This window comes from Etheostoma cragini, chromosome 18, assembly GCF_013103735.1.
Source record: "Etheostoma cragini isolate CJK2018 chromosome 18, CSU_Ecrag_1.0, whole genome shotgun sequence".
NCBI lineage: Eukaryota > Metazoa > Chordata > Actinopteri > Perciformes > Percidae > Etheostoma > Etheostoma cragini.
In genome coordinates, this window is record NC_048424.1 from 21,843,746 (window position 1) to 21,855,269 (window position 11,524).

At 43.0% G+C, this 11,524-nt stretch overlaps 1 protein-coding gene across 1 annotated transcript in view; it reads right to left on the bottom strand.

Annotated features, from left to right (window-relative positions):
• LOC117961339 (gamma-aminobutyric acid receptor subunit rho-2-like) overlaps positions 1–10,759 on the bottom strand; it is a 16,655-nt gene extending 5,896 nt beyond the window's left edge. The window contains exons 1-3 of the mRNA XM_034899921.1: positions 10,492–10,759; positions 8,271–8,377; positions 1,960–2,027 (exon numbers count right to left, since the gene is read on the bottom strand). Of these exons, the coding sequence (XP_034755812.1) occupies positions 1,960–2,027; positions 8,271–8,377; positions 10,492–10,613 (297 nt within the window). The 5' untranslated portion in view covers positions 10,614–10,759. The remainder of the gene's footprint in view (positions 1–1,959; positions 2,028–8,270; positions 8,378–10,491) is intronic.
• Between the last annotated feature and the right edge of the window lie 765 nt (positions 10,760–11,524).

The window sequence follows — 11,524 nt, forward strand, 5'->3', positions numbered from 1 at the left end:
CCCCCCCCCCCTCCCCACCTCATCTGTCTCATGTGGCATATCAGTTCTGACCCTTATCAAAGTCATGGAAATTAAAAAGTATTAGTTGGAGTTCTGTCCGAAGTACCTATCATTATTAGGCGCATAAAGGATCCAGAACCCAGTTTTCAAAGTCTTCTAAGTTTAAAAAGCCTGGGGTTTGGTGGCCAAGACAAAGTGGAGAGGTCTCAGAGGGCACTCACCAGTGGGAGTGCTATGACTTTATGACTCTTCTCTACTTGTTCTTTAATAATATTTTAAATATGAACAAATTGGCTTGAAACTGAGAGAATAGACAGTGTAGGAAAGACTAGAAAGTATTGAGAGGAGACGGACTAACCCATTGAGTCTTTCCATGAGATCTGTTGACAAAATCAACCATCCATATTCTCATAAGTCTCATCTTTGCTTAACCTGTTAATGTCTAAATGAAACAGCAAAATATCGCTCAGCTGTTTAGCATCCTGCAGCTTTGAAATTATAACACAATGCCATTAAGATCAGCCATAGTTTGGAATCATTCATTTGCCCCGCCTCTGCCTTTTTTGTTCCTAAACAATGAAATACACAACACTGGGATCCGAAATAAATCTAATCCTTGGTTGTCCTTGCAAACAGAAGCTTACACAACATCAGCACAACAGTTTTGGATCCAATTTATGTTTCCAGAACAGAAGGCAGATTTCATAACATTACTTAACATGCATTCAGTCTGACTTTGAGCAAAATTACACCATTCTTACCACTGAGCTTTTGTAATTGACTCATTATGCAACTGAACAGCTAAATGACTATTACTTAAATGTTATATTCATCAGTCCAAAGCACAGCGTCCCTCTAATGTAGCTCAAGAAGACCTAACTTAATCGATGCTCTCCTAAATCAACTCTCCTAATAAATGTTTATTTTATCATGCGTGTATAACTGTCACATATCTGCAACTAGTCTCTCCTGATTTAAATATATCTCAGCGAAAATTCTTTCAGGAAGACCTAATTTAACCAGCGCTCTATTCCTATATAGAATCAGCTGTTGGAGGTGTTCACCTTCCTGCTAAACCAATCAGAATCGTTCACAAATTGCAAGGGCCAATCACAAAGTCACAACCATGCTTTTAAAAATCTGTTTCTCCCTTTGCTATCAGCTGTCGTTGCAGGCAAAGACTGCAACCCCCCCCCCCCCTACCACCTCCAGTCCTCTACTCCAGCTGACCGGTCCGGAGCTTCCTTTTGGTCTGGTCTTCGGGCTCTGTCTAGATTCCATCAGGGGGTCTGATGGTTCTCTACCCCTATGTAGATATCCAAAATATTCGTATAGCAATGTAGTCTAATCACCAAAGACTTTATTGAGCTGTCCAATACAACAAATTTGCATATCTGCAAACATGTCTCTCCTTATTGAAATGCCATTGGCAAAACAAAGATATCTGATAAAGGACAAATCTGATCTAATGAGTTCAATATAAAAAAGTTGGATTGAGAAGACAAGTGGGAACACACTCTCAGTCACTACTGTACTCGTGTCCATTCTCATGCTGGTAATGAAAAATGTTCCTGCCTCATTAACTGCTTTGTCCGAGGAGAGCTTCTTTCCCCATGTGTTAACGTCAGCGACGGCCGCACAATCTGTCACAGATTTACTGGAGATATTTGCCACCAGTACCATAATCCAGTGCAATAGTAGCATTAATATTACATTTTTACTTCTTGCATGATCTCATTACTTTTGAGTTTGTGTTGGTCTTTGCTTTTAAACCTGATTGAATATTAAACTAGAGAGACAAAATAATCAGAGTAATCCTCTAGTTTCACACACACACAAATATCTGCAGCAGATTTCTGTTCTTTTTGAAGTCAGATTACAGCTGCTACATTATTCATAATCAATTTGCCCACAAAGTTACTGTGTCCGTATGGCATTTAACACATTCAAGCCACTTACCATGTCCACCTCTGATATGCTGTCCAAGCTCTCCACCTGCACATCCACTCCAACAGGGACAGCGGGACCTGCAGTTAAACATCAGACAGATAAGAGTTCGCTGCACTGTACTGTACACTGTTTCATATTTGCTTTGTGACATCATAGTGCAGACTTGGATCAAGATTCGGAAGACGAACATCCTAAAGTACAGGACCTGTATGACCTTATTCAAAGAGGAATGGTATTCCACTGTGGAACAGGACAAACGGTTTATTAAAATAATTTTACACATTTTGACCAGGTAAGTCTAAAGAGGTGCAACCGGCTTCACCAACCCCATCTCCTGACAAAATGTTGAAATTGGACCATTCTGTGAAACCCCAGGTTACATTCAATGCACAATGCCCAATGTTTTTAACATCCAGTGCCAAGCATTTAAAAAAATTATCTCCTGACAATATCTCACGACAATATTGTTTTGGTGATAGCTAATAAACTATAACTAAGGAGGGATTTAGGTTTTAGGTTAAAGAGATTAACTGTTGGATGCTGACTGGGTTCTTGTCTCTCACGTGAAAGTCTAAAGTGCTGCATGTCTCTACATCACCCTGACCTCCAAACCCTTACACACCACCTACATTCAGCTTCAATACATGAAGGGCAATCTACTTCCTGATTTGGCAACAACTCTTGGGACCATGCACTTCAGAATTATCAACCAACAGGTGATGTCAGTTTCTTTTGAAGACTTTGAGTTGCCTAAACTTAACCCTTGTGTTGTCTTCCCGTCCACCATGCACGTTTTTCTGGGTCAAAATGTAAAATTAAAACGTTATTCATTCTGGCGCTCCCCCCGTCCAAGTCTTTGTCACTTATTCTGATGTTTGATTTTTTTGAGGTTGGGGGAACTCCTAATAATGTCAAAAACCTCATAAAGGGTAACTGTCATGCCATGGGACCTTTAACACACATTTAGAGAGTTAAAGAGAATTTTTTAAACTGGCAATAACTTTTTTTTGCCCTCAGCATTAATAGCCAAACACATTCACACACCCTTCTGTCACTCGTGTATGAAAGGCACATTGACTGCTGTATTCTTGTTAATCTGAGCAGCAGTGGATGCCAGCCTTACGTAACCGGTGGCACAGCAAATCTGCTACCTGGAAGGGGGGACATCAACTCATGCCCAGTTCCAGCTGTCAGCAGAGTGTCCTCCCTACTCTTACTCACACCATATGCCACGCATCACGTGCCAGATTCAGCAAAGCTTGTGCCTACATGTTGCCTCAGTGGACATAACACCAGACACCTGCTGTGAAAAAAGCCTGGACCAGCGGTGCTGATGGAGCGGGGTGGCTCGGTTCTTTTCATGCATTTCAGTCCCCTATGGAGCTGGGTCACAGGGGGCCACAGTTTGAACCCATTCTCAGTTGAATTGCACTGTGAGGACAAGGAAATGGTTAAAAAAAAAAGTCCAGAAGAGGGATGTATCTGTGTGTGTTCCCAAAATAACAGGGAATGACAGCCTGTTTTCTGTGCTTCAATGTTCAAAATGTTGGCCACATATTGAGGCTGATAAGTTTGTACGTGTTCAAGCACGATAGTTAAGATTCCATGAAATGTCCTGTGTGTGGTTTTGCTAGAAGATTTCCGTTTTCTATTTTGAGCTGACAGCATCAGCGAATTATTCCACGTCACTGATTATCAGTTGAGACCCAGGAATGCGTCACAGCGATGCTCCACATCAGAATTCCTGTTAGCCCTTGTAGCTCTCGGTAGCAACTTCCGTCTCTTTTCAAATGGAGCATGAAGCAAGATTTGCCAGCCAGTGTCCCCCCCCCCCCCCCCCCCCCCCCCCCCCCCCCCCCCCCCCCCCCCTGACCTCACGGTCCCACGAACATGAACACCACACCACTGAGTATCAGCGTCCCAGAGGAGCAAACACTATGAAACAGCCTGTTTTATGGGCGCACATAGTGATAGTTTTACGGTTCTGCTTTTCTGAGCTATCTACTAATCCCCAACCACTTCATTCAGTCCGACGTCTCACTCCTTAAAATGGACGTATCGTCAAAGCATAGAAGAAAAACAAAAGCCTTTTATTAGCTACATGTGGGGATTCACACAGCTTCTGAATTTTTTATCAGGGTAATTATTTGAGTCAATGTGTAAGGCTTTCATTTCTCCCTGTGGATACAACTTCATAATGTCTCCAATTAAGAAAGTTACGCTTGTAGGCTACAAAATGATCATTAATCTAAGAAATAATGGATGTCAGTGTTGGGGAGGAACACGTTTTGATGTGTGGCAGCAGATGTTCAGGCATATTAAAGTATTTAGGCAACAGGGGAATGAATACGTTTTATATTATCCTGATTTTAATGACACTTTGTATCTCTGAGCAGGCAAAGATATAAAAGGCAAGTTCCTACAGGCGGGGCTGAATTTATCAAAATTGTTTCCATTTGTCTCTTCCTTGTGTTGCTGGAGGAATGTTGCTCATCCCTACAAATTAGGAGTGGATGTTAAGGTGATACTGAAATCCATCAGAAATCATGTTCACACTAAAGCCATAACTACCCAATGCTTCATTTGAAGGGGCAAAAGCCATACATGCTAGGAACAACTGGAATAGGGAACAGTGAACACTGCCAGTCTGTTCTAATCTGGGATCCTTTTTGCTTCTGTTTTGCGTTAAAGTAATTCTTCACACCTTTTGCTTGACACAGATATGATTTTGCGTCATAGTCTTTTAAAATCCTCTCTTGGGCCACAACAAAATGACAATGTCGAAAGCTTTTACAGAAAGTCAGACATCTCCTACTACAGCTGCACGTTGCAGGGAGTCTTTTTTTGTTCTTTCACTTATCGATGCTTTCACAGATTGTCCATATGTCATTTCTTCAAATGTGTCTAGAATGGAGGGAGAAAAACAGCCGATCTATTCCAACTAATGATGCTCGACTGCTCCTCTTTTCATGGATTAGCAACTATAAATCCACTGTTGGTTTATCCTGGCTAGATGAGATCGCATTAGACACTATGTGCTTAGGCTGTAAAGAAATCTATAAAGTGAAAGGATGTATATGGTGGAGGGTTCTTCGGAATCCTGTGGGTGGAATGGGGATAAAAAAAGCCGTCTCTTTAATGCAAATTTGACTAATGCATGACAGATCTATCCCCCCCATTAGATGTTTTTTTTAAAATTTGTTTTTTTACCCGAGGCAGACAGGAAGGAGAAGCTCCATAAATAGATGTACCCAGGAAAACTTGATGTGAGGACAAATATTTCATCCAGACAAATGTCTTCTTCCTTTCAGCTTCCTGTATGTTTGATTGGTCCTACCACAGTAGGGGACTGCCCAATGGGAGTAGTGCAGGTGCTCGAGTTATGATAACAGAAATGTATTCAAAATGTACAGCTCCGCCCGCACACTGTTGATTACACACACCTAATCCACTGTGGCTCTTTTAGGCATACTGTAGAAGAAGCTAAACCAATCAATTAACATTTTTCCTTTCAATATCTTTGTTCTTTAAGTATAGGATACCACAACATAGTTTATTGTGTACATTTAGACAATACAATGCCCCAAAGTCCGGATTTGTTCATTAGCAACACTGCGGTCGCTCCTTTGAAGCCAAGAGGAACCACAGCAGCTGCTAGACACACACTTTTTCCTCGGCCAAATCAACGCATTGGCAGCCTCACAGGCCGCGGCAGCAAGTCAGCTTCTGATGATGTTTCAATAAGACAACCACATTCTTCTTCTTCTGCTCCGGCAAACAGAAGCTGACAGAAAAAAGTGGTCCTCAGTGGGATCCACGCTCCCATCTGTGGCTGCAACTGTACTCCCAAAGGAGCATGAAATTCACCGTGGGGCGTTCCATTTATCTCGCCACCTCCTCCTGGGATTCAACAGGACCCGTTGGTGCTGAATACCAGAGAATGGGACTGAATGCTTCAACAAATAAGCTTCTTATTTTTATTTGCTTCCCCAGATACCAGCATGCTATTGCCCTGAAATTCAAGGTTGTAGGGCAAGGACACACACGGCGCCTAGTGACTTCTGTTTGGGCCCGACACATGACTGAATACTGTCAAAAAATCAGTGGTGACAAACAATGGCCCGAGGTGTTTCTACAGGACGACCTCTGCTCAGCTCTGAGTCACGATGTGTTTACAGCGTAAAGGCCCGGACACACCAAGTCAGTGGTCTGTCAAGAACTGGTGGCATCGCCCCATGTCGCCCTACGTCGCCCCCCATCCCCCCACGTTGCCCTACGTCACCCCACATCACCCCACGTTGCCCTACGTCACCCCACATCACCCCACGTTGCCCTACGTCACCCCACATCACCCCACGTTGCCCTACCTCACCCCACATCACCCCACATCGCCCCACGTTGCCCTACGTCACCCCACATCACCCCACATCACCCCACGTTGCCCTACATCAACCCACATCACCCCACATCGCCCCACGTTGCCCAACGTCGCCCCACGTTACCCCATGTCGCCCCACGTCGCCTTTGTCTTGGCTAACAATTAGCACTGAGACTCCAGCCGACGGCTAAGTACCACACACGCACTGTGCATGCGAGCGAGGAAACAACCGTCCAGAACCACCGGCCCAACAGACCCCGGAACACTTTCTTTCCACAAGCCATCACTCTGAGGAACGGCGGACTTCTTAATCACAGGTTCAGTCTAATGACACTTTGTATTTCTGAGCAGGCAAAGAGAATTAGAGAAATAAAAGGTTCCTACAGTCAGGGCTGAATTCATCAAAATGTTCCCATAATAAATAATAAAATCCTCCAGACAGTTCTCCTACAGATGTTTGCAGCGTGTGAAATTATTTTTGGTATTTTGATCAACTTTTCTTTCACGTAGGGCCCATCTCATTAGACAGGTTTACAGGATTAGGTAATAATCATCACCTATTACACAATGGAAGGAAAAAATTAAGGATGGAACGCATAACCACAAGGTTGCAACACAAATTATTATTACAGTTATTACATACTTGATAATACACTTCATAATGATTTGTTAACGATGTAATAATGTAATGCAAGTGAAACATTTAATGTGAATGCTTACTTAAACACTACTAATTAATTATCATTTTGTATTTATATTGTTATATTTATTTGATTATTGTTATTATAATTATTATAATAATAATAATAATTGTTATTCCTGTGCAATGACCCAGCAACATTGTCTCCAATCAGGTTTTTACTGGTTCCACTTATTATTTATTCAACATTCTCTATGTCAGAGCTGTTCATACTGTTCATATTGTAATAACATACTTATATAATACTATTTATCCCAGCATCCTTTGCACTAAGCTCCATAATTAAAATAATAGGAACTATCATAATTAGAATTTAGTCGTGCATACTTTGCACTCTTCAATGCACTATGGTCTCAACCTGTGTAGTGTGTATATATGTGTGTGTATATATGATGTTTTGTATGAGTAAGCGCATTGTGAGCATTATGATCCAAAGCATAATATCTTGTGTGTGTCCTCCACCTGGCAGATAAAGCTGGTTGTGATACCAGCAGGCGGCAACCACCCCCCCTAAAAAGACTTCACGCTACACAGAAAAGAAGCCAAACAAGGTTGTTGCTGTGTCACTGTTGCCCGGGGCGATGAGCCCCACACCTCGCCGACTTCTGGCTCTTTAGGTTTGGCAGTCGGATGAAAGAGAAGTGGAGAAAAAAACCTGCTTCTGCTTTCACAGTCAGCGTGGCATTAGCGTTGCTGTGCCCGACCCTCCTCCAAAGCCCTCTGAAGGAGGGTCTGGGAGGAAACTCTGGTTTAATGGCATTTCTTTAAACCAATCGGAATCATTCAAAACTCCGCACAGAGCCGCTGCAAAATACTCGAGCAAGAGAAAACTCAGATTGGACAGATAGTCTAGCTAGCTGTCTGGATTTACCCTGCAGAGACCTGAGGACCAGGTAACCATAGTCCTCAGATTGGACAGATAGTCTAGCTAGCTGTCTGGATTTACCCTGCAGAGACCTGAGGACCAGGTAACCATAGTCCTCAGATTGGACAGATAGTCCAGCTAGCTGTCTGGATTTACCCTGCAGTAGAACGTGAAGGATGTGGACTATCCAACCTCCACTTCACATTCATTCAACAACGGGTGAACCTGATCTAATCCCGTTGGTGTGTGACATCACTCAGAAAACACACTTCTTCAAAGAACAAATCATTCTAAAGGGTCAATTTTCCAAAGACATCCACAGTTCACAGTTTTCCTTCTCACTGTCGTTGCGCCACGTCTCCTGAATCCGAGCTTACCTGCGAAGGCGGGCCTCATGGTGAAGTCATGCTCGTCTATGCGCAGAAGGTGGCTGGTCTTCGTCTTCCGGGATTTGGTTCCATCTGCAACCTTCTTCGACAGAGGACTGGCGACAGACAAGCAGACAGGGAGGCGCCGTTAGAGCTTTAAGCAAATGGTCCTCACACGGGAGGCATTGGTCGGGGACTATTTCCTGGAACACGGAATATCAGCAGACTTCTGCTTTAGAATTACAGGAGTGGAGGTAGAGGAGCTAGCCTCTCGCTTTCTACTTCCTAGTAACAGGAACCCTGAACAGCTCAGGGTAGCAGGTTGAGTGACATTTACTTTCTGGGATTTTAGTTGGATGGTTGTAAATTTGCATGTGGCATAGTTCATTAGTAACTAGTAACTACAGTGACTAGTAACTAAAGTAACTAGTAACTAAAGTAAGTAGTAACTAAAGCTGTCACAGACTAAAAAGTAGAATATTTGCATTTATACTGCTGAATATACTTATACTTATACTTATCTGCTGAATATACTGAATACTGCATTTCGTTGCCTTGTACCTGTGTAATAACAATAAAGTTGAATCTAATCTAATCTAATCTAATATTTCTCTCTGAAATGTAGAGTAGCAGTAGAAGTAGAAAGCGGCAGAAAAAGACGTGGGTAAAGTACAAGTACCTTAACATTTGTACTTAAGTACAGTACTTAGTTACATTTCACTGCTGGATCAGATCAGCTGTTCAGTTCAGTTAGAGCTGGAATAAAGCACTGCCTGGTTCCATGGAGGTGTCATTTCAGTCAAATACATACATTCATATAGAAATAAACACGCCTATGAAATAAAACCCCAAAAAAATAAATAAGGCAATACATATAAAAATGAATGTACATCTTTATACATATGCATATACTGTATAATAAATGATTATTTAATAATTCCATGTTTTTTTTTATACAAGGGATTTTTATTTCCTAATGACACATTCATTTCCAAGCATTTATCATTTCCATCTGATTTATTCATATGAGTAGAGCATGTGTTTTCACAGATTTAAACCAAAGCAACAGCCTGAGAATTAGCTAGCTTAGCTAGCATTCACTGCGACCCCCCCGCCTTACTCCAGTCAGACCGGGATCCGGGCCCCGGAGCTGGGGCCTGCGCTGGCTGAATGTGAGTGGTCCCCTAGCTGAGTGAGCCCGAGGGACCGGGGGTGCGGGGACTACCTCATTCTTGTCTCAGATCTGGTCTGATAAACAGTAAATTCATCAAAATCTAGCGATCCAAGCTGTTTTCCAAGCTACTGTAGCTGTCATAATTCATAACTCAAACTCAGCAAGAACAAGACCCAGCGCCCGGGGCTGACCCCGGAGCGGCCCAACTTCAAAAATAACACAATGAAATGTGGAATTATGAAATAACATCCCATAAGAGATAAGGGACAGTAGTCCTGTTTTAAATAAATACCCGTGTATTTATTTATTGAACTATATTGCCACATTCCTATGCATGTATTTATATACGTTTTGCCTAATTTAAATCCTATTTATTATAAGATTTGTTTCATATATAAATTAGGTTTATTACCATGAAATTAAAACAAAACGTTGAAAGAAAGCGACAAAAACGTTTTAAAAGTGCCAAAAGCGTAAAAAAGAGCCCAAAAATGCTGAAAAAAGCACCAATAATTCACTTTTGACCAGGGTGGACAACAGGTTCATGGTCCAAGGGAAGACAACACAAGTGTTGCAAAAGTGTATCGTATCTTATAATAAAATGGTCTAATAAAACCCATCAATCAATCAACCCATCAATCAATCAATCAATCTACTCCCCAACCAATCACCTCACATTGAAGTTGGTGTGAATGGGTATTAATCAGATTGCATGTACATGTTGACAGTCTTTATGTTGGGAAATCCGTAAAGCTGCTGCTCTGTCTAAAGTCTAAAGTCGATATCTAACAACCAAACACCGATTGATTCAACTGTTTTTGGTCGATCAGAATCAGACCCTCAGAAATGGTCGACTGCACAGAGTCATGCGTTAATGTGAGTAATGTGAGAGACTTGGAGGTACAGTACACCTCTAAGAACTCACATCAACCTATTAGACCATGATGATGGCTGAAAAAAGCCCAGGCGGATTCCCTGCTCTCCTGCAGGATCCGCGTCCCAGGAGTTCCCGTCTCACTTTGATCGAAATACATCATAAAGTTTGTCAGTACTTACGTGCCCGGCTTGTGGTTCTCCGCCGGCGCGGACCAGCGCTTTTTCCTACTTTTGTGTTTCCTGCACTCCCCGAGCAGGATCAGACACAGAAGCAAGACCAGAAACCTGGCGTAACACGGCATGGTCGGGTTCAGAAGTCCCGCAGCGAGTCGGTGAGGGACGCCGTCGGTTCGCGTGGAGGAGACTCTGTGCACGGTACCATCTTCCTGTCAGCGGCAGGAGGGAGAGAGGGAGAGAGGGAGAGAGGGAGAGAGGGAGAGAGGGAGAGCGCCGGCTGCTCTGCAGAGAGAGAGAGACGGGATGGTGAAATGTGTTGAGCGCCCTGATTGGTCCTCACCCTCCAGAGGAGGTTTTTTTTTCTGGCTCAAGAGCGCGCAGCATCAGCACCACAGGCAGCAGATAAATAAGTTATAAATAGGTCTAGGCTCCATGTCAGACCTGGACCTAGACGAGTCGATTAGAGACCCTGCTAAGGGAATCCAGTTCATCCTCAAAGGAAAACAAGAAAGAAAATGAAGTGGGGCCATGACGTCACACATTCCTGCTGCAGCTCTGCTTGTTTTGAGATTTACACAAAAAGGAGACCAAGGAGTGGTCTACTTCCACTCTTGGGGATGGGTAACCAGAGTACAAAGTCTCATGATCCCACAGGTAACAATGTTTGGTTCCCAGAACGTTCTGGGAACGTTCCCTAAAGGTTAGGTTTGGTTAGGTTTTGGTGTGTTTTGATTGCAAAAGAAAGTTGGTTTAGTTCATTTTTTGGTTACATCGAACGTTCTCAGAATGTTCCCCTAACGTTGCAACCTTTAGAGAACAGTCCCCTAACGTTACCCTAATGTTCCCCTAATAATTCACAATGAAGACAATGGAACAGTGACTAAAACACGGTAGTAGTAGTAGTAGTAGTAGTCCATGTCACAGCAGGGCATTACAGGGCGTGGCAAAGCAGAGCATGGGTGGGCGTAGCGGGATGCAACAGGGTTCAGCAGGACATCACAGGGCATCGCAGAGCGTAGCAGGGTGTAGCTGGGGG